General features: G+C 41.0%; 1 protein-coding gene across 9 annotated transcripts in view; it reads right to left on the reverse strand.

The window, feature by feature from the left end:
* The window catches only part of celf4 (CUGBP, Elav-like family member 4), a 103,787-nt gene extending 81,446 nt beyond the window's left edge, over positions 1-22,341 (reverse strand). For 7 of the 9 annotated variants that reach the window (XM_055027464.1, XM_055027466.1, XM_055027458.1 and 4 more), the window contains exon 1: positions 21,445-22,340. In XM_055027464.1, coding sequence (XP_054883439.1) covers positions 21,445-21,715 — 271 coding nt within the window. In that variant the 5' untranslated portion in view covers positions 21,716-22,340. Of the gene's footprint in view, positions 1-21,444 lie in introns of all 9 variants that reach the window. The other 2 variants (XM_055027459.1, XM_055027461.1) reach the window with 2 other exon arrangements.
* Between the last annotated feature and the right edge of the window lie 1,498 nt (positions 22,342-23,839).

The following is a 23,839-nucleotide window of genomic DNA, read 5'->3' on the forward strand; positions in this document are numbered from 1 at the left end:
CACAAGACACAAAACAGAGGGACATGAGAAGTGACTGAGAAACATCCATGAGAAAACTCCTCGAATATATTTATATCTGGACTTATACAAAACGTGTCTTTAGATACAATATTTGAGGAAAGCTTGTCACAGCAGCACAATATTTTACAACCAAATTTCAGGAAAGTGATAGACTGAAGAAAAAGCAGCAGAGGAAGCAGGTAATGTCTTACCTGCTATTGATAGCTCTCTTGGTATCTTTTTTTTTTTTTACCATGGGGGGGAAGACTAAAGCAGACATCTATCATCCCAAACCAACTCCAATCTCAGAAACATGGTAACCTTTAAATTGCCGTCACATTTGCATTGAACGGTCATTTCCACCAAAGCCAGTGATTATTTACATGCCCATTAGCGCCATGGAGTGCGACATAAGTATTCTGCCGGTGGCAAGTGTGTCACATCTAAGGCAAAGTAAGAAATCAATACAATCATGTTCACTTACACTGAGGTTGTTTTGCTCATATCAGACAATTACTTTGACCAGAAATCCTTTGCATGTTCCACATTCAGCATGGGCCACAAACTGTGAGCTCTGTGGTGGTTACATTACTTACCGTGAAAATAATAATTGGCTTTGACTCAAAATAACAACCCAAAACAACTGCAACAGTGGCTGAAAGGGTCATAAAATAGCATTTGAAAATCTCCCGGTCAGCTCCTTCAGACTAGCCAGCGATAATTAGCAAACTCTTGGTGACGCTGTGCATCTTCTGAGCTCATTACAGGAGAAACTTCTCAGTGCAGCGCTGGTGAAAACTTTGCTGAGGGGCTAATAGAGAAGCCAGGTTGTGATGACTTTCTGAAGGTGGCGTTTCAGAGATTTTAAAGAGACAACAGCCCAATTTCAGGAAGTTAAATATCAAAGTCAAATGTCTTTCAAGTCATGTTTGATTTATTTTGCATTAAATTTAAGAATTGAAGTGGTTTGCACTCATTACAAAGGCAAATTACAATAAGATGGAACATCTTGCTACTGGATCGGACCTTTCAGTGTTGCTCCTATAAACAGCAGTTCAATAAAGCAGACCAGGCACTAACGCCTCCTTCACCTCTGCTCACCTTTCAGATCATTACTCAGCACGGAGAAAAGAGGCAAAATATAGAAGCTATTTTAGGGGACGAAGCCAAGGTCTCCAAGAACAGGGCAACTTTCTCCTGTATCATTTATAATGTTTAACTTGCAGCTATAGACCCTGATTAAATAAGAACAAGCCCTTTCACCATCCAACATGAGCTCAGAGAGTGACGCTGTGCTTTGTGTGTGAAGGGAGAACAATAGAAAACTTCAGACACTCGCATTAGACGTTCTTTTCATCTTGGAAACAGATCTTAAAAATCCAAGAGTTGATTCAGAGACTAATCGATGCCGGTCTTAAGTCTGTTGTTATTTCAGCAGCGAGAAGAAAAACTAAGACTGTAATAAAAGAAGAGGCGAATTTGCTTGTACTGTTCTGAAATAGTTGATTCCTCGGTCTTGTCTTTGGAGAAGCAAGAATGAAATTAAATTTGACTCATAGGGTGTTTGGCAAAACCACCAACATATCATGCTTCCTTCAACACGTTTGAGAATTTGAATATTTTTTTTATTCTCCTCTATATAGTTCTAGATTTTGAAAGTGGAATAATTTTTTTGCGGCAGTCACTTTCTGGTGTGGTTTATTGTCGATGCAATATCAAGGGATATTGGAGCACTTGTTTCAAAATGGTAAGAAAATGGCTCAACAGCACTAATGAAATAACTTTGTTCTTCATTATCAAAAGAGTACGAGGAACTTTGGAGGGAGGACAAAATAACCTTTTATCTAACTAAAATAAAAGGTGTTATTTTCTTCCATGGTACAGTTTAGACAGGTATAACCACATAAAACGGATGACCCAAAAAATTATAGACATGACTAGACGGAGAAAAATGAACTGGCTCCATGAATGGTGTTGGCTGCAGGCGGTCACACGTAGGCCCCGCCTCCACCAGTGGCCATCTCTAAGCTGTCCTAATCGATTGGCGAAGGAGGGGAAAAAGGCAGCTCTAATGTGTTGCACTTGAAGGATTTACTGGAGAGCAGAGCCACAGAATCAATGGAGTAGAAAATGCATCATTAGGACATCCCCTCACCCCCTGACACCCACTCCACCTTTGTTACCCCTCACACCCTCCCCCCACTCGCCCTCCGCTCCACCGTGCCCCCACTGCCTCACAGCTCTGGACAGAAAACTCAAGTGGACGCAGACACGCGCTTGTGTCCACTCACAGACAGGAAGGCCTTATACGGGACGCTAGAAGGTTAAGTACTTCCTCAGACGGCGCTAACAGAACGTCTGGTATCACTAAACTAATCCTGAACATGAACACACATTTCCTAGAGGTTCCCCAAATGGCAGGGCAGGAATTAAAAATGTCTCAACCTGCGTCCCAATATCCTGTCAGACCAATCTACTCACTCTCCTACCTACCTCAGCCACTTTGTCAGGAAATGTTTGGGAGACCGAATTTAGCTTCTCATGACATGAATTATTAAGCGTGGAAAGACACCGAAGATGAACCCAAAGTCTTCGCTGCTGCATCCCAGGTCCGTCCTTTCGCCAATTTATGGATGATAACTCATTTCATTGTTTGAAGAAAACTGAAGGTGGTCATTTTTACATCAGAATGTACAGGATCTGATCTTTATTCTAAAAACACTTTTTACCAAAAGTTGGAAAAAATTATCTGGATTACTGATGTCAGAGGACCTGGACATATTTCTCTGTTAAAAATAATACTGTGGTTTAAAAAGTCTCAGTAGTTACTTTGGCTATTCTCATGTACAAGAGCAACTAGTCAGATAGCGCATCATAGATATTGACTTTATCTAGCCATTTAGTGACATGTGTGTGTCTCTAAGACTTTTTCTGATTTTTCTTTTCTTTTAAATGTTGTGTGTGTTACACATTTCTCCCTGTTTTGGGAATAAATTAAGTGTCTATTGGTCTAATACAAAACTGTAAGGCTAAAACGTTGCCAGTCTTTTTGTCTGACTGCTGCAATAATGACACATATATACAGGGATATTAATGTTAATTATATAATAGTTGTTCTTATTTGGATTTTGACACTAAAGTAAAAGCATGTTAAACACATTTGTTTTAGTAGTGGCTTTTGCCTCAGCAGCAGTGATAATTGAGCCTCCCTTTGTTTCCTCTCTGAGTTATTAAGCTTCCTAACGTCAGATTTGACTTACTTGTACAAAAGGGTAAAAGCATAGCAGCCATCTTGAAGCCAGCTGGCTGGGAGTGAGCAGCAACTGGTGGGAGAGACACAACTCAATGCAGGTGAACAAACATCCAGTCGCTTTCTCTGACATGTCATGAAAAGGCCATGAATGTAGTGTCTCTGAACTTCTAATTAGCAGTTAACGTCTTTAAATATGACAAGTCGCTTTAGCCTCCTCCTCTAAGCTGCTCCTGAAGATAAGAACGACAGTAGAGCATGCCGTTCATTTCAGGCAGATGTTTGTTGTCTTATTGAGTTGGCTGGAAAAAATTGTTACTCTTATCAACTTTCCAGTATCTGTAGTGAGAGCAATAATTAAAACACTTAAAATACCAATTATTTTGACCAACAAGGTCAAACAAGGGCTTACGCTTATGTTGCTACATCGCTCAGTGAGAGAGGAAAAAAAACAGAAAAACAACACATTTCAATGCTTGTTCTTAGAAAAACAGCACTAAAGAGTGGCATCACCGGGGCTCCATAAGCATTTCTGTGTTTTGCAAAGCTCTTCACTAGAGTTGCCAATAATAGATGAGCATTCTGCGGATAAGCAGACAGATACTGTAGATGCATAGAGTTCCTTTATTCCACCATGGGAGGGGTCCCGTGTCCCGTCCCCTTGGTAAAACACTTACAGGATAAACACTCCTATTAATATTCCTCTGTGTTCCTCTCCACTCTACTTGCCTCTCTTCTCCTTTCCTCTCCCTGTCCTATTATCCTGCCTCAGCGGACATCCTGTCCTGTCCCATCCGCCTTGCCAACCTGCAAGACGGAGATGAGAGGATGATCCAAATGCAGAAGGGGGGACATGAATCATTACACTTCCTGTTGTTGCCCACCGTCAGGGGAAGGAAGGGAGAGGACACCCCGGGGGGCTCCAATTGATTCCAGAGACTTAATTGGGTTTATTAGCCAAGATGTTGGACCCCGCAAGGAGGCTCCCAGAGGCCACCAAGTCCCCCTCACCCCACCCAACACACTCACCCCTCCGCCACCCCATCCCCTGTTTTCTGAAGGAGAAAGCCTGCGTAATTGTTTTCCCTCCATCTTCTGTGTCATTGTCAGATGGGTCCTGCGGGATTATTAGCAACCCTAGGTCCCTCAATAATTCATCCAGAGCTATTTATACACAGATGGAGAGTCCTCTAAAGTCTCCCCCTGTGAGATTATCTGACGCTTAGACAGACAGACAGAGAGAGAAAGAGAAACAGGGCTACAAAGGGAAGAGCGTGATGGACAGGCACATAGCAGAGAGTAAGAAGGATGGAGTGAGGCAGCCACAAAAATAAATGCAAAGACGACCAAAGCGAGGCTGACAGAGTATAAAACAGTGAAACGGAGAGACGGCATCTTTTAAAAGTAGACACAGTGACGGTAATTCTGCCGTGCATTGAGTTTCAAGGTGAAACTCTCTCCTTTGCTTTGCCAAAGTGAACAAAAGCACCATCCCGGGAATAGCACAGCCGCAACCAACACACATTAATGGCTTTTAATCCTCCCCACACCATCCCACCTTCCACCACCACCAGCACCACCTTTTTTCCCCCCATTTAACAAAATTAAGATGTTTGCAAAGCTAACATGGACCGCTAGTCACCATAGGAAGGACAGATGAAAGACGTTCAGGGATTTCCATATGCAAAGTAAACACAGTTATCCGTCCTTTCTAACGTGTCGGCGCGTAATACCGGGAAAAAAAACAATCAGCTGTTTCTTAAATCGCCGTATAATTCTCTAACACAACAGTAATGCATGAGCATGTAAACATCAGCGACTTAAGTGGTGCTTAATCCTCAACACATTGCGGTGGGACTACAAAGGGCTGCAGGACTCCCTGTCGTGAATGACTTTACAGAAACCTGTGATTTTCGGACAGCAGAGTTGGGTTGGGGGGGTTGTTTTATTGTCGTCAGGCTAACGAAGCCTTTGGCTCACGCGGCTGATTTTCAAACTCTTTGTTGGCTCTCCAGCCACAGATAATTATATAAATTCATTCCCCTTGGCAGTCGCTTTTATCAGGCTCATTTCGAAAGCCTGGCTTCCTCTTGGACAAATTGGGACACTGAAAAGGCAGATAGGAGTGATAGTTTTTACATTTTGTATCAGTGGCATGTTAATCAGGGCAAGAATAGCTATGGGAAAAAAGAACTCCTTGTAGGAATCCAGGCATTTGCCTCTAACAAGCGGCATAACAAAAGTTGCGTGTTCATCTGAAATGTATAAACGTTCTGCCTCCGCAAAAATCTCCTATGACCGAACGTGAAACGGTTCTGAACAGCTTATTTATTTCTGGTTGCAAAATAAACCATGACATGTTTTTTCTATTCATGGGTTCTAAGACTTTCCCACATAGAAAACACCTGAAACATTTATAAAATTTCCATATTTAAAATTTTAACTAATGAAAAAGGAATTTAAAAAATAAATGTAAGAGCCAGTTACACAAAGGAGCATCTTCAAAGTTTGATTAAATGTCATAATTCTGAATACAGCTGCAGTTTATCAATGTTTTCACTGGTTTCGAGACTTGTTCAGGGCCTGTCATGTCTGAGCGCCGCAGACAATTTCAACAACCACGACTGGATAACCCGCTGTAGATGACGGATGGATGTCTCTGAGGCGGCGTCACGTTTCATCAGTGCAACTTCTGCAAAGAAATCTAGACTAATAAGTTCTAGTTTTTATGGTCGCTAAGCAATTAAACTTTGCTCCTCTTTTTCTGCTTTGAAGAGTTCCCCTTAAAGTGCTGTAAATCATAGACAACTATCGCAGACAAATTTCCACAATTCCTTTACATCTTCATCTTCTTGCAACCTTCTTCCCATGAGCCTTTCATTCAATAAATAATGTGCAGCAATAGCGCTACATTTAGTGCTAAGTACATAACGATGAACTACTAAAAGAGTTGTTAGAGATCCTGCTTTCACTGAGGGACAATGGTCTTAACCGTAAACAATCCCCCTCACCACGTATCGGAGCGTTAATTAAAATATTTCAAGCAGTCAGAATTGTGACAAAGAAACCCAACTTTTCTTCTTTCATCACAAATGGGAGGATTTAACATCACCTTTAGCAAGTTGCAGCAGAAAGTTTCATCTTAAGGTCACTGAGTCTCCAAGACGAGTTATTTTAAGTATTTTGTTCATATATTTGTCAGCTCTCCAATAAAGCCACAAAGGGCTGCACATCCTTCGCTGAAGTGGCACACTGATTGGATGAAGCTAAGGCTATTTTCCTATTTTCTACAGAATGTTTTTTTGGGGAAATTAACTTGTTTGCTTTGATGCCAAATAGCTTCTGGCTTTTTGTGTTTTCGTGGTGTTGATGAATGTTCCACACAGACAACGACAGCAGCAAGGCACACGGAGAAATCTTTCCACACCAACTAAAGCAGAGTACGTACAATTTTGACCTGCTCGCCATCTCCTGCTTTGCGACTACAGGTCCAAACTAATCACCTCTGTGTCACTGGAAGCCTGTACGAGACTGGGAGAGACCTCTGAAGCCATTAAATTGCAAGTCTGAGATAATTTGCTGAAGACTTTCTGTCCAGATAATGATTTGTGGAATGGCTGAACCCGGCAGCTTCTTTTTTTGGAGACATACAGAACACATTTTTATTTTACAATCAGAAGATTTTCTTCTGATTCATAAAGGGAGGAACTGATCATGCATTATCTGTTAAGATGAGCTTTAAAGATGCTACTCAGAGGACTACGGCGTCTAAGATCAGCAAGACTGACAGACTGATTCCTTTAGCTGAAACATGCAAGCAATTTCATGTTTCTAGAAAACTTTGAACTAATTAACTAGTGAACAGTGAACTAATGAATGCTTTAATAAATAATGTGAAGATCAAGTTTGTGCGCCTTTCAATTTTTTCAGTATGGGAGCTTTTGCTATTAAGATTATTTAAATCTGAATTGATCGTGTTCAGTAAGGACTTGTAAATACTTTGGTGACTTTTTACTTAACTTTTTGATATTAAGTTGACTAAAGACACTGGTTTGATGAACCCCTAACGTGGATTGGTTGCATGAACAGCGAATTACTAACCTTACTGTTAATATTCATATTAATGATTAATATGAGTATATAGGGGTAAAGCGTTTGAATGGTCAAAGTTATGCCATAGAAAGTTTCTGTGTTGGAGAATTTAAAATTATGTTCACGTTTTGGTAGTTTAGCAATAGCATTAATGCTAATGTCAAACTTCCGAGCAAAGTGAGCTTTTTAACTCTGAGGCGGTCATGAATGACCCATCTTTGCTGTGGTTGCAAGGGAAAATCTCAAAATCTACTCTAACAACTCCTTGTTAGAGTAGATTTGTAAAGTTTATTGGATTTTCAGTGAAGTTTAATCAGAATCTAACTCAAATATTTTGTCTAACTCAGATTCTGAGTTAGATCAGGATCTAACTCAACATAAGAGGACAAATTAGCTGAGCAACTGATCTAAGGAAAGTGAGAGAATTTCACATATTTCAGACAATTTTGTAAGTTTGATTAATCCAAAATATTTATCACAGACTAACCAAATAACATGCATGTAAACTAGTTAAATTATAACAATCAGTGATGTTTTATATTAAAAAACATCTGGCACCTATAGGTAGAAATAGCTCAGCTTCTTGCTCTCTGTACTTCCACATGCAAACAGAGCTGAACCGCAGCTCAAGATTTACGTTTACACGACATGAAAAAAAGCAAATATATGTGAAGAAATGTGTAAACCCAAGTATAACAAGGGTAAAGTAAGAGCTGTCCCATTAACATGTTGTCAGATATGGAGGGCACTTGTTTATTTACCCACGGGGCAGCTGGGAGCCGTGGGGGTCTAATTCTGCTCCCGTCTCCGGAAGGTCATTCTCCCCTCTCGAGCCATGATGGCCACAGATTGGTGCTTAAATCTGGAAAAACGCAGCCTATAAATTACAACAGAGGACAGAGAGGTCAGAGCTTGGCATGGAAGCGGGCCAGAAGCCATCAATCTGCTGGGGCCAGAGACGGCGACATCTGTCTTTGGGAGTCCCTCACTCTTTCTACTTCTATCTCCGCCCGGCGCTTTCCTTTCAGCCCCTCTTCCAGCGCCCTTTAATTCCTTTGACTCGCTCTGCGCCTGACATTGGACAATCTCCGCTTTCCTCCATTTTTAGTCTCCCTTTACTGTCTCAGCTCTATTTTTTTTTTATATCACTCTGCCTCTTGATACTCTCTCTCTCTTTGTGTGCAGCACCCACCCAAACACTCCTCTATGGATCCCCCTTGCCTCTTTTCATGCATTCTCTTACATCATCCCTGTTTCAGCAACTCTGTAATTCTCCTTCCTTCTCTCCTGCTCCCTCCCTGTCTTGAGCTTCTTGTCGTTTTACGCTCTCTTGCACCATCTCCCTCTGCAGCGATATGTTTTGGTCTATCTGCTAACCAACCAGCAGGACAGCATAAAGCCTTTATGTTCTCTTCCTCAGTGTTATCCCAACATGATTTGAATGGTTATATCTGAAGGCAAAAAAAATGCAGGGCTCAGCACAGCATTGGACAAAGGAGTATAGCACAATGTCTTTCCATAAACATGTGCCACAGTTTACAGTGTGTATTTTTAGGCCCTCTGCACAAAGTGACAGCGAGATGTTTTCCTTTTGAAAAATAAACCTATAAAAAAATCATATTCAGTTACAGTTCAAAAAAGGAAAAAATAAGTCTACATATAAACATAATATCATAATAGTGTGAGGACAATAAACAGGTGGAATATTTAAGAGTGCACTGCACATTTTTTCACAAACTGCTAATAAAGACTGAACAAAAAAAAATAGCATTAAATTCAATAAAATAAGATACGAGTGATATTAGCCGTTCTGGAGGTAGGAATTTGGAATAATGTCTTCACATAAACATAAATATTTATCACAGAATTCAGACTGAAATACATTTTTTGGGAATTTTTTTTGCACCAAAAAGCTGTTAAAGAATATCAAATGCAAATATGTTAAAATGTGTGATTCTTACCTTTTCAGGAAAGACTTGTCATCACAATTGCAAAACAAACTTCGCGTTTTTTTTTTCTTTCATTGACGCTCCCCGCCGACCCTCGGCAGGGTTTGTCACCCAAAACATACGAAAACTTCCACATGACTTATTTATCCTCCTCCATTTTCTGAATCAAACCTGCCTTTGAATAATTGAGAGGAATGTATTTATTTATTTATTTTTAAAAGCCCGAACCTCCATTTCCACCTTCTCCTTACAAGTCAACGTGGTGCATTTTTAATTGTGTGGGACATAAAATAGGGATGAGGGAAGACGTGGAGAAAGTGAATTAAATCAGGGCCACTAAAACCTGCCAGTCGATGCTCGGCAAAGGAGCCCGCTTACAGACGAGGCTAAATATGTGTCTGGCCTGACAAGTTGCACATGCTCACCAATGTTTGACGTGCTTTCTGTCGGGGACAAATAGTACACGACTCATGTAATCCCTCCTTCGAAATATCCAAGCAGGCAGACCCAGATACGCCACTTTGAGTTATGTTCAGCAATTTGGTTGAGAATAAACATCAACTCAACTTTCTATGAACCATAAATCAACTAAAGCTGTGTGATTTGATGGCTGTGTAGTCAACTACTTTGTATGGTCTGAAAGGGTAATTGAATCTACTTGCATCAAAAAAAAAAAGAAGCTCCACAGATACTGAGATGATATCTGTCTACGGACTCAGAGCTGTTTGCATTTTCCTGAATTCAGCCGATCAAAGCTAGCAAACAGAGGGTGCATAAGACAGAGTCCAGAAGTCTTGGAGTAGGCTGTGTAATCAGAATTAATGCCTCCACAGTGTGCATTAATGGGTCACTGCCACAGTTAACTGGTGACAAACTTTGGCTCCATATTTCATATTTCTGCTGTGTCATGCTGCCGTTTCTTTGTGGAAAACCTCTGCAGCAGTGAGTCGCAGCTGGGCTCGCTGCCGCCTGCAAACTAGAGGTGTGAGTCGGGTTTGGATCAGAAAAATGCTCGCAAAACGTTGCGAGCATTGTTGCGACTGTCGTTCAAACCCCCAGGCACTGAAGTGAAAGGAGGCTGTCTTAAATTTGACGGCGAACTGGCGAAAGCTGAAATATGAACATGAACAGGTGACACATCTGATCCAAAATGTATAAACGCATCTTTAGAAATACATTTGGATGTGCAGGAAGATGGGTCGAGTGTTACAAAATGGCCTTATAGAGCAAAGAAGTAAGGGAGATCAAGTTTCTGAATTCAGTCACAGTTAAAATTTGTTGTCTCTGAAAACTGTAAACAGACCCTAATCCTCTGAAACTGTGGAGCTACACATGGTGCTTTGCAAAAGCACCAAAACTCAAAACTATTTTTCACATTTTGTCACTTCATAAGAACAACAACCTTCAAAATATTGTAATGACATTTTTTTCTAGACCAACACACAGTATTTATGATGTTGAAGAAAAGTTCTCCGTTGTTATTTTAATAAAAACCATTAATATAAAGCATTTGTTTAACCCCCATTTGCTCTAATATTCCTAAATAGAATCCAACCATTTTTCTCAGAATAAATGCAGATAATCTGTGAGAAAGAAGTCATGTAGGAGACAAAGCCAACATTTAGAAGAAGGTGATGTGGTCAGATGCATATTCCTCTAAACACCCGCAAGACATCACATGCTAAAAATCTGGAAGGTGGGTGTTGACTTTCAGGTATGAAGAAAAAAACACAAAAAAACCCCACAAGGCACAAGCAAAATGTTAGACTTTCCAACATTTCAAATATGTCACATTTCCCGCAGAACATGTAATGTAATTTGCATCTAAACCCAGGGGGCCATGAAAGGGCTGCAGACTAAACATTTAAGAGGACGAAAGTCTCGAGTTTCGTTTTAAATTTTTCTACAAAGCACAATCACACTCTGCTGCAGCGAACGCCTTGAAAACCGGCAATGTTTACCTCACCAAGGAGCACTTGTCAAAAATAATGATTTTCTTTTAGTCAAGAATGAAAGAAAGGCACAATGGGACAATGAACACTCGAATAAGAGAGCAGACATTAGTAAACAAGTAGAGAGAAGGGAAAAAAAATGGATTCAAGTGTGAGCATTATCGGACTCTTTTTAAAGAAGGCCAAATGTTGATGAAACGTTTAGGGCCGGCTTCATTCTCACTCTGCTGTAGGCCACTAAGCTGTGGCAAAAAACACAAAACCTAATCCACTATGGAAAAGTTTCTAGCCTTAGAAATGTTTTTGAAAAGCTACACAACACTGCTTTTTTAATACATTTAAGTATGTATGTGTTAAAATATCAATATTTAATTTACAAAAAGAAAATCAGCTCGATTCTTCTTGGTATTGTTCTTTCTAAAGTTAGTCTTCTTAACAGGAACATCTCTCTGTGCTGGTAGACCGCCAACAAATCCTCAGAAATAGGGTGCGCCCTCAGGCATGGACCAGTCACCAATATATGCAAAGGTTTAAAAAGTTGCAGATTTCAAAATGCCAGAGTGATCTGACTTTTCTACAACTGTATCGAAATCAGATTCTGGTTTGCAGCCAGGGCAAATCCCATGAAAGGTTCGTCAGCAATCACCTGTATGGAAGTAATGTTTTAAAACTGGTAGAGCAAAAGCCACAAAATGTTCAAATTCACGTTAGATTTAGGCCAGGCTAAAAGTAACCTTGTATCCGTACCAATATGTTTCTTATGAATGGGAAAAATGTTAATAATTTGGGAGAGACCCAGAGAAAGACCTAAATATTAGTGCGATGGCAAGGCGGCTTTCCAGCCTTAAGGACAAGAATCTCATCACCAAAGGTAAATAATAAAAGTACACATGGAAGTGCATAAGGTTTGAATTATGGTTTGCTTCATTAGTTATTAAGAAAGTTGTATATTATATCACAATACCATGTTTTTTTAAATATGTAAACAAAAGTAGATACATTACTTTAAATACAATTACCTTCAAAACTGAATCTCCTTTTCAACTCTTTTATTGTCATTTGAGACACGTCTGACTCTTTTCCAATCAGAAACAAACTTCTTGGCTGAAGGAAGAATTTGTGGCTCGACTGCATGAGCAGCAAAGAGACAGGAAGGTTTCTGTATGAGGAGCAGAAAGGGGTTTTAATGGCTGTTTATGCTTATATATCAGAACAAAGCAAACATGAAAAAAAAAATGGGTCGAAGAAATTATTATAAATGTAGAAACAATTTTTTTCTGATTATTTTAGCAGTAATGAGAACAAATTATGCTTTTCTGTTTTGAATAAACTAATTATCGACTGTCTCATACGGACACAAGCCTCGTTAAAACTGTTACCATCAATAGAAAAGCCATAAGAGCTCCTGTATAATAACCTAAACATTGTCCGTAAAGCAAATAAACGATGTTTCCGGAACAGCTCATTTTTAATTAAAAGCCATTTCAAAAATGCATCACAGTTCGTCTTCTTTGCAACACTGACAGACATGTTTTGACACCAGGCTGCAGCTTAAATGCTGAATGTGTGTTTATTAATTTCTGTTGCTCTTTAGGGAAGTTAAATGAGAAGAAGAAGCACGCCTTCGCGGCGCCTCCCTGTGTGCGTATGTAAAGGTCAGCGGTTATAATGAGAGGAGCGCCGAGGTCAGAGAAGCCAGAGGGCTCCACCTCCCTGACAGGCCACATAACTCCACACCGGCTGTTAGCATGCTAACACTGGCAGGAGCTCCACGAGCGCTCCCTGCTTCAGCCCCATCGAGCCATCTCTCACTGTGACTAACTGGCTCCCTGCTCGGCCATCAGCCGGCCCCCCTCGCCGACGAGTCTTCTCCAATAATAATGGACAACGGAGGCAGCATTACCCTGACAAATTATCCTCTGCTCTGTCTCCACCTCTTGTTTACCTCTTGTTGCTCTGACAGAACGCGAGAGGACGCGAGTTTCGCGGCTCTCGGTGGTCGAGCGATGTTCTAAGTGTGTGATGTGATGTCACACGCTCCTGACGAAAACCTCAAAAATCCGTTGTGATCCATCTTCTGGAGAAGCAGGTCACAAAGTTTAGTTCTGAACTGAGCTGTGCAGAGCTTTCTGGGCCAGGCAGAGAAGGAACGCATTAACACACACACACACACACACACACACACACACACACACACACACACACACACACACACACGCACGCACGCACACAAACAATCAGTCATGGAGGCATCCCAAGCCAAACGGGCAAGGAGGAGGAAGCGGAGAAGGAGGGGAGGAGGAGGGAGAATCATCCTACCGAGGGGATGATGCAACCCGAGTGAAATTTTTCGAACGAAACTCCTGCTGCATTAACGCAGACCTGCAGGACGAAGAAACACAGCCCGGCTTGTCTTCTTTCTTTGTTCAAAGTCAGGTCTGATTTTCGACGTCTTTTTCTTCTGCTGCAGACGGCAACCTGTAACATCTAATTGCCTGTAATAAGACGCAGCATGACTCTTTCCTGTTCTTGGCATCGTGACTTCCTGGCCTCGTTGAACGCAGCGAGCCCCACGATCTGTTCTCTTTGTGTATCCGCTTGCCCGACATGTTCAGGTAAAAGGCTGAAATATCAGTGTAAAACGTGTTTGGGGGGAACCATAACTCGCTTTATGACCTGCACTGATTGTAGCCTCCCCATCTGTAGCATAGACCATCTGCGCAATGGGCGAATTTAGACAGCACTGGAAGTGGTCCTTAAACTCCATCCTCTTGTTTTATTTCAATAACACTGACTTACAGCAGCATTCAAAGCCCTCAATCTTCCCATCTTTTGTCACATTATAATTACAAACTTCTTGAGTTTAGCTGATTAAATTACACAAAGTAGGGCAAGAATATACAGTGGATGAAAACACATTCTTAAATGTTTTTTTTTTTACAACTATAAAGAAGTGCAAGCATTAATTAAATGTCCTTTACTCCAATATCTCAAAATAAAGTCCAGTACAACCAAAATTTCTTAACTAATGAAACTGTTTCATGTAGGCCTCTGAGGCTTGTTGGAGAAAATGTGTGGCAAGCCTGCAAGCCTACCAACGCTCTAAAACCTGCATGTGCATCGTGGCATCTGCCTCTTGCAGGAGGGATGGATGAGGTAAATAAAAGGGAATCAAGGCAAAATAGTACAAAAGTCTGCAAAACACTTGAAATTGGGAAATGCTTCCAACACGCAAAGTGAAAAGCACTTTTACAGTACAGTCACAACTAAAATGGAAAGGTTCCAGTTCAACCATTTTCATGTATTAGAATGGCCCAGTCAAAGCCCAAACCTAAATCTAACTGATAAGCTTTGGTAATACCAAAAGTACTTTGAAACCAAGCTATTCTTATCCTTCACTTGAAAAAAAAACATTTGCACTTTTTTCTGTTGTCCACTCATTTAAAATACATTGATGTTTGTGGTTCTCAGGTGACAAAATGTTAAACGGTTTAAGGGTTATGAAGACTTCTGCAATATTTACTAAAAGTCAAAGCATGTCTTACTCTCCCAGCAGAGCATCTCACTTTATTTGTCAGATGCAGAACAAACAGGACCTCTGATAAAGGGTTTGCTCTATATTTGAAGACCAGTCGCTTCTTTTTGTTGCTTACATCACCTCGTCACGTCAAAATGGACGATTAGACCCAACTCCAAACGAGATTTCGACACCTGCTTTGACTTTGAGCAACTCTCTGGCTTTCTAACTACTTTAACGGTCTGAGTCCATGGCGAAAGCTGCTTGCAAATGTATTTAGCTTGACCAAGGACAAATACATTACTTGAATTGAATTACATCCAGATGAAGCAACAGCAATAAAACAGTATTGGTAACAGCTGCATTTGCATTTGCTAAGAAATGAAGAAGAAGGGGAAAAAAAAAAAGTTTCAAGGTAAAGGTTTGATTTGGAACGCAAACGCTGCACGAAGACGCAACAGCGGTAAAAAAAAAGAAAAAAAGTAGCTCCACTTCTTAAATGTCATCTCCATATCATCACAGCTCAATTGCCGCAGTGATTACGACATAAAATCCGGGCTGATGAATAGTTCTGGCAATCATTTCTACACCTACTCCTTTTGAACGGATCCCCACCTCCCATGCTGCATTGCCAGCGTGAAGAGAAAGGGCCAGCTCTTTGTGCTCGCCATGCTTCTCGGCCCCGTTGTGCTCGGTAGCAGCAGCAGCAGCAGCAGCCGGTGACCATAATAAATGGCCTCTATTAGCATGGCTTGGTCGCAGAGGGGAGAGAAATAAAATCATTGAGAGGATGTAGCTTTGCGCTGATGTCCCGGCGCCCGCTATCAAGCTCAGCTGACCCCAGTTCCACCGGCTTCTCTCCTCCCCTACACCCATTCCAGCGAGAGACACAATCCTAAAGACTAGATTACAAGTGATACATAGAGTCATTATGGGAAGGGTTATGGCAATAGTATCACATGCACACCTGACAATGGCCATAATAGGAGTCTATTTCTTCAGAGGGAGCATTAAAACAGTAAACGCACTTCTTGATATGAAATTCTTATGGTATGATAAGATAAGGGTAGGATTTCACAGTACTTACACAAAATTTAAACAAAAATGCATATTTGCTTTCATTCAACTAGTCTGACTACTCCTGAAATAATATCTCATGATGATTGTTAGCCAAGTTTGTTTTCTAATACTGCAATTTTGATACAGATACAAATAAACAAATATAGAAGAAATATTGTTTTCAAAAGCCAAGTGCATAGGAAAAACTTCCATTGTTATTTTTTTTACCAACTAAAACAACCACAAGAAGCTAATATTAGCTGGTGAAGTAGTCAGGCTATCTGCTGAGCCAGTCTGCAGTCAGCTACTTTAAGGACAAGAGTAATGGGCGGTGCGGGCGTGGAGCAGTAGAGGGATCTTTTAACTTTGTCATGGGAAGTGATACATTTCTGAGAGCAGTGTTTGCTTTTGTAGCACTTACATTAAAATTTGAGATTGATTTAGTGCTAGCTAGAAATAAATTTTGATGAATTTTAAAAACAATTTCTGTCACTTTACCCATAATTGGAAAACAATTTAAAGTCCATACCCCAAATATTTTCAAATACCTCATTTTGCCTTCATTCTGCAATAAAAATAACTTTGGTCACTTTCTCTGACATTCATTAAAATGACTTCAAGCTTCAGGGGCAGAAAATGTTAATTATTTTAAAAGCTTGATTTCACTCAACCTCAGTATATCTTGATCCCAGTAACTCGTCCAGTAGTTTCTAAAAACAATGTTTCTTTGTAAAACACGCCTTACAATAAAGTTAAATGAACTCATTACGCAAATGAAGAGTAAACAAAAGTCAGTTACTGTGAGTGCACGTTGAAAGATACAACTGTTATAAAACAAAACCGGGAAGGAAATTTATGCGAGCATCTCCGATCTCCAGCAGCAACGGAGAGGCTGCCACAGCCATTACGAAGCACAGTGCACCGCCACTGAACAGGCACCGCATCAGCGCATGATTTAAAGACACAGAAAGAGAGGGGAAAGAAAAGAGTGAACACTGTCAAAGCGGAGTTAATGAAAAAGGGGAAAAATGAAGGGGAGGATAGTAAGAGGGGCTTTCTGGTGAGCAGTCCAACAGACTTCACTCCAATGGAGCACATCACCCCTTAAAGGGTCATCATGCCCTCAGTGATACTGTCTGCGCGCCATAAACAGGGTTTGAAAAAAATGGCAAATGATATAAAAAGGCCAAGTGAAAGGAGGAGAAAGTGGAGTTGAGTAAAAAAAAAAACAAAAAAAAAAAGCTAAATTTCTTGCTTGGGATCAATGAGTTTAAGCATAAAATTTACAAAAACTATGTTTTTAATGACCCTGAAAACCGATATTTCTAGCAAAGACTTTAAACTCTGCTTCTACTCATTTGCTCTCAACCTCTTTTGTCACCTGGTGTACGTTATTCAGCGAAAGACTTCAATAAAGCAATATGACCGAAGCGCGCACAGTGAGTCACTTTGCCTGTAATGTGCGGGTCGTGCTGTCTTTTACTGCTAATTTGGAAATCTTCCACGGGAACCTCGGGAAGGTGTGGAGAGGCAGTGAAGGAAACACGGCCTTCAAACAGCTTGCAGTCAGCCAGCGAGGTGGCAAGCTAAAGGAGTATAGAGCCTCCAGCTAGTTAAAATATGAGCACAGCGGGGGCTCACTAATGAAAGCGGGGGCCCCAGCCTGGGAAGCAGGGCTGTATATCGCGGCAAAAAGACAGTTCTTAGAATCAGCTGGCAAGCAATGCCTATAGTTCTGGGGCCGCTGGTGATTAACCATCCAAGAGGGAGTCGCTACTACAGCTGGACTATTAATAAAAGATCCCCCTCCTCCCATTTCTGCGCTCACCTTCTCCCACCTCTTTGGTTTCTCGCTATGCCTGCACACGATATCAACCACATGAAATTGTTTGGATATCATAATCTATTCCTAACACATGGCTGATTTTACACATTGTTTATATTGGACAGAGAAAGCTTAAACGTCACAACGCCGAAACAAGCTGCTACAGTTTTATATTATCTATTTGCATGACTTCTATTTGGGGAGACATTTGATCAAAATATGTGGAGAAAATATCTATACAATATGTTATATGTAACACCTGACACACTTAGGCCCTTTTTACGGGACAATAATCCAACGAAAAAAACATTTTTTTTGTTTCATTTCTTTCTTTCTGTTAACAAATTTACATGAAGACATTCTAGTTACAATCTTTGTTTGCACAGTAACGCTGCACATCGAAAATGTGTGACGCTACTGCGTCACACATTTGGCCGACCTAGCGCCACTAGTCGGCGCTAGGTTCTTTGAAGCCAAGTGCGCATGTGGTTTGTATGAAGCAGCTATGATTTGCGTCACACTGTGCATGAGCTAGGGATTCCCTGGCAGAAAAGATCCACTTATTCTGTTTACAAGACAACGGAGACTGGTACCTTTTTAGAACCATTGGCTTCTCAATCTGTGCCGTTGTCAGAGAAAACATTTGGTGGTTTCGGGGAAATGTACAGTACAAACACAACAAACCTCTTCCATTTTCACCAGAATTTGTTGTCGCGTAAACGGGGCCTTCAAGTGGAAGATTCAGTTGATTAGCAACAGCTAACTCAGAATTAAAATGTTTTACCTTTAGCATCCATCTATTCAAACTTGGATACAAACTTAAATCATTAAAACTCTCTCAACCACCGATTGTCTAAGTTTGTCTAAATTGGTACATTCAATCATGTAAATGTTTCAACCCTACCACTTCCTGTGCTACACATGACAATTTATTCTTTTAATTTCCAGGCTATCTTAGATTTGTTGCTGAAATAGGAATAGAACTGACTTACTAAAGTTATAATTATAAACCAGCACGCTGGACTCACATGTAAAAAAAACAAACATTTAATGGCTATAAATGCAATACTCTCCAAAATCAACGTTTACAGTGTGGTTGCTCATTCTTCATGCTCTGTACTCCTCTGGGATTTGTTTCTCAGGTACAGCGGATCAATTAGTGACCTCTCATTAGATGGCCATTTGCAAAGAATAACCCTTCCCTTGAGGGAGAAAAATAAAAAAGAGTTACAGTACTATCGCTCTTGTTGGATAACGGTCCATTGATATTGATTTCAAAAAAGCCAGTGTGAGTAAAATGTCGCTCCGGTTAGCAAACGGAGGTAAAAATAGTTATAGGATATAAATTACAGAATTAAACCGGTTATGGGTGCGCATAGCCAGAAAGCCTAAAATGCAGAAATATATAAATGGATAAGCATTTCCTTTCCAAAGGGAGAATTTCCTACGATCGTTAATTACTAAACCAGAGGGTCACAGCACCATTGTTCGTCTGCAGTGAATATTATTGGTAGGCTACACTGACTTCACTTAACACCAGAGCTAAATGTTGACACATTTAACAAAAAGCATATTGCTAAAGATAACTGTTCATCATTTGGAACATTTATATTATAAACATGCCTTTACCAACAGTTTTTGTGGGTTAACTTGGTTTTTGAAGATGATTTCATTAACCAATTGATGGATGACCCAGTATGGAGACCGGACCCGAACCTTGAGAACCGCTACTGTTACATCACTCCTGAAAAGGCCATGTGTATTTGTTACGCTAAATCTAATGATGGATTTGATGCCAATAATGATTATAGCTGAAAATGTTATTACTAAAAAGGATCAGGGGTAGTAACTATTGCACCTGTGATTTCTGTTTCTAGGAAAAACTACCTTAATAAATGTCTATCTATACTACTTTCAACTGAAAGAGAAATCAGTCTCTGTTTGCTGATTGGTAAAGGTTTGAAGCTAAAACTAGAAATCACTTTTAATACACAATATTCTCACTTCATTATAACCTTGCACAAAAATATCAAATATAGACATATTTTTATACAAAATGTATACCATTATCTAACAGGTTTTATTTAAGACAGATAATTGTTTTTTTTCATATTTAATAAAATAATACAACATAGTAATCATCATAGTTAAAATTATTATTTGGATTTTCCTACACAGACTTAGGCAAAACTTCTTAAAGTTTTAAAGAGCTTGTTATGCACAAAATAACTCCTTTTTGCCACTCTGCTAGGCGTAGAGTGAGATACAAACAACACCATCACCAATCCATTAGTCAGGCTGTCAGCTCCGGTAGCAGATTTGCAGACACTACTTTTTTGGACATACAGCATCAAAACTTAAGTGCAATTTTTAATAGTTAAAGGTGACAATTGCCATGTAGTTGTTGTTGTTGTTGTTTTTTTTACTCTGAAAAACAATCATTGAGAATTGCTTTTCTTTTTGTAAGACCCTCATTCTACACAATATATTCAAAACCTAAAAGCCTGATGGATTTGTGAATAGTTTTTTGTCATTACTTGCATGGGCATTATGATAAAAGCATCTTCACCATGTAACCTGTAGCTCATCATGCATCCCTCGCTGTTACTCTTTTAATTTAAACAAAACAGCTGTCCATGTTTTTCAGAAACGGAAATATTCCCGAATAGACAAACTCATGTTTGCAGTAAGTGAGAGAAAAACGTAGCATCTCTTCGGACAACTGATCTGCAGTGTGCAGCAGCTGGTGGGAGACGGGCAGAGCTTCATTACTTCATTCACCACTCAGTTGGAGAAAGCATCGGTCAGTTATATTTAGGCATCAAAATGAAAGGATTCAATAACCAGTCATGAAATCTTTGCTGTTCTGAAGGTGCAGCGTTTTTGCACGACCAAAACCTAAATGGGGTGAAGTTACACAAACTCATCAGAGTCCTGAGATGATGTAAACAAAACATGACTGGATAATCATGTACGAGTCACGCATTGAGGCTGGGACTGAAAAGCAGATTGATTTGAGTAGAATCTCTTCCCAAATGGAAACGGTGTTGTTCAAACACCAGCGGCTGTTGTTTTCACTGAGGTCTGAGCCTTTTCTCACTTTTTGTTTGTAATTTTCAGCAAACAAAAAGCTCAAAATGACTTGAGTCATGTTTTCTACTTGGATTTTGAAGAAAACGCTATTAGCAGTTCATGGACTAAAGATGAAACCAGTAACGCAGTGAAATGAAGAGAACAAAGCAAAGACATACAGTTGTCTCTTAATTTCTTTTTTTCCACAGTTGTATATTCACGGGCCCACTCTCAATGCTGTTGCACGTTCACACGCACGTGCACCCGTCCACCCCTCCAACCCCCCGTGGACCCCCCTCCCCCCGCCCCCTTTTTCACACGCACTCACACACCGACAGTGTAACAGGCAGCAGAGAGTACTGTTCTGCTAATCAAACATAATCCACTCTCTCTGTAACGCTCGCTGTCGTGACTCCCTCTTCGGGCCACTCTCGTGATGTTTCTGCACAATCAGGTGACTGAAGAGCAGCGCCAGGTCGAAAAAGATCCGTCATCTGCCGCCAAAAAAACAACAACCCCCCCTTTACCCCAACCTCCCCCCCCCATACACACACACACACACACACACACACACACACACACACACACACACACACACACACACACACACACACACAAACTCATTCAGGCGTCTCAAAATTTGCCTAACATTCGCGCACTAATCGTCCCCCATCCGTGCGTCATGTGTGCCAGATTCCTCCCCCTCGACGGGAGGGAGCGAGACCCACCTTTGTGCATGCCCGTGAAGCGGTCCTTCAACACGGTGAGCTCGTAAATCTTGCCGAACTCCTCGAAGAGGGGCCGGAGGTCCTTCTCGTCCAGGTTGCGGGGGATCTGGCCGATGAAGAGTTTGATGGCATCGTGGTCCTTCATGGGTATGGTGGCCGGGCATCCCGCCGGGCTGTGGCTTAATCCGTTCACGAGCCCGTTCGCGCTGGCGGACACGACACTGACGCCGTGCACCGCGCCGTCCACCTGCCCGTTGGTTAAAGTTGCCATCTTCGGACCTGCCGCGGTGAGAGTTGGGTAGAGGTACAGGATGACGGCGGCGGCAGACGGCGACGGGCGGGGAATCGTTTTCTCTCTCTTTTTTGAAGAAGAAGAAAAAGAGACCAAAAAAACAAACAAACAAACAATAGTATATAAAAAAAAAAAAAAAAAAAAAAAAAAAAGAAAATTTGGGTTCCGAGACCAAGTCGTGCCAGAGAGGGTCCGCTCTCGTCCTATCAAAGCCAGTATTTACAATGATTGGAAAACACATGTAGCGTGCGGCGAAGACTCATATCAAAAATTAAAAATAAAAAAAAGCTTGCAGTGCCCGGTTGGTCCCGATGGAGGCTTTGATTCCTTGTATTTATGTCTTACCCAATAACTCGTTCATTGATTTCATAAAAGAGAGACAGAAAGAGAGGAAAGAAGAGGGGGGAGAGAGAGAGAAAAGGAGAGAGAGAGAGGAAGAGAGAGAGAGAGCAGCAGCGTTCACTGTCTATTTACACCCACGTTCCTCCGTCCCAGCTTCTTGGCAGCCTTTTATTTATTTTTTTTGCATTGAGGACTTGGTATGGGTGTCTTCTCGGTTTAAACGGACGGGACCCGCTCAACGCTCGCCAGGGCGGCGGGGAGTTTCGAGTGAAACGGGGGGGCCGCTTCAAGCTCACTATTTATAAACCGAAGCGTTTTCTCTCCCCCTCTTCCTTCTGCGAGGAGCTAGTGGTACATTCCGTCGAGGGAAGAGGGTCTATAAATAGAGGAAATATAGAGAATACGGTCCTTTGTGCTCCGACCCAGAGCGAATAGCGGCTCGCGCGCCAACCCCACGTCACACAGTGAGACCGACCGAGAAACGCGTCTCCTCTGAGGGACGACGCTCTTCTGCTCGTGTCTTCCGTCCCGTCAGACAAAAGCTGTGACACATACAGATGGGGCTTTCAGAGTGGCGGCGTGCTCTCGCTCCGTCTCCGGCAGAGAGAGCCGCTGCACGCCCCGCTTCTCTCCATTGGCCAGGCGGACAGCTCCGCGGTGCTGAAACGCAGCTCCGTCAGCCGAAGCCAACGTGTTTGCTTCCTTTTGGAGGGAGAACGGTGTGTGACAAATTCAAGTCCAGGAGAAACACAAGAGTGTTGTCATTGTTGTTAGCTCCAGTATCTAGAATCATGTTGATTTTTTAAAAAATTTATTCTCTCTCTATCTCTCTCCCCCGAAAGAGGAAGTCTGTGAGCACCGCCGAGTGGCGTACAGAGGGGCCACATGGACAAAGGAGAGGAGTCCCACAAGAGCAAGACAAGTTTTAATGGAGTGATGAAGATGACGTGATAAATTTAGATTTATACGAATGTGTTATATTCACGCTCTTCCATTAAAATAAAAAAATAAATAAAAAACGGAAGAGCACATACAGTTCTGTGGTGGAACTGTAAGTACAGGACATTCATTGTTAACCGAGACAAAAAGAGGTATTTTTCTTCCACTACTGCAGTTGGAGGTGAGATCTGTCTCTATCAAGATCGGGGCATTGAGATCTGAAAGGCACAATTTTCTTTTATTATATATTTGTGTGTATATATATATATATATATATATATATATATATATATATATATATATATATATATATATATATATATATATATATATATATATATATATGAAACAGAAACAACCAGTTGCGGTTCTTCCATGAACAGTGTCCAGGGTAAGTCTCTTTCTCTCTCAACCCGACTGATAACCAAACACACTGTCCCACTCCGGCAACAAAGCCCTTTCTGCAGAATGTCATTTTAAATTTTTTATTTATTTATCACCGAATAAGAAACTGGATAGATTAGATGGATAATTTTATCCAGACAAGGTAGGATAAGATAATAAGGGCTTCACGTGTTTGAGGACATACAGACAAAATAACAAAAGAAAAGAACGTATAGAACTATATGGATATTGGTTCCTCATGTTTAGTAAGAATAAGACTTTATGAACTAGTAGAGGTTTCTCTGGATTCACGATTAGATAAAACTTGCTTCTATAAAACAGATGGTCCCAAATGTTGATGTAAGGTCAAATCAGCCCGGACTTCCTCAAAAACACTGAAATAGCCTCTTTAACCAGGTGCCGAATCATAAGGTGTGT

This window comes from Poeciliopsis prolifica, unplaced genomic scaffold, assembly GCF_027474105.1.
Source record: "Poeciliopsis prolifica strain line A6 unplaced genomic scaffold, Auburn_PproV2 SCAFFOLD003, whole genome shotgun sequence".
Classification (NCBI taxonomy): domain Eukaryota; kingdom Metazoa; phylum Chordata; class Actinopteri; order Cyprinodontiformes; family Poeciliidae; genus Poeciliopsis; species Poeciliopsis prolifica.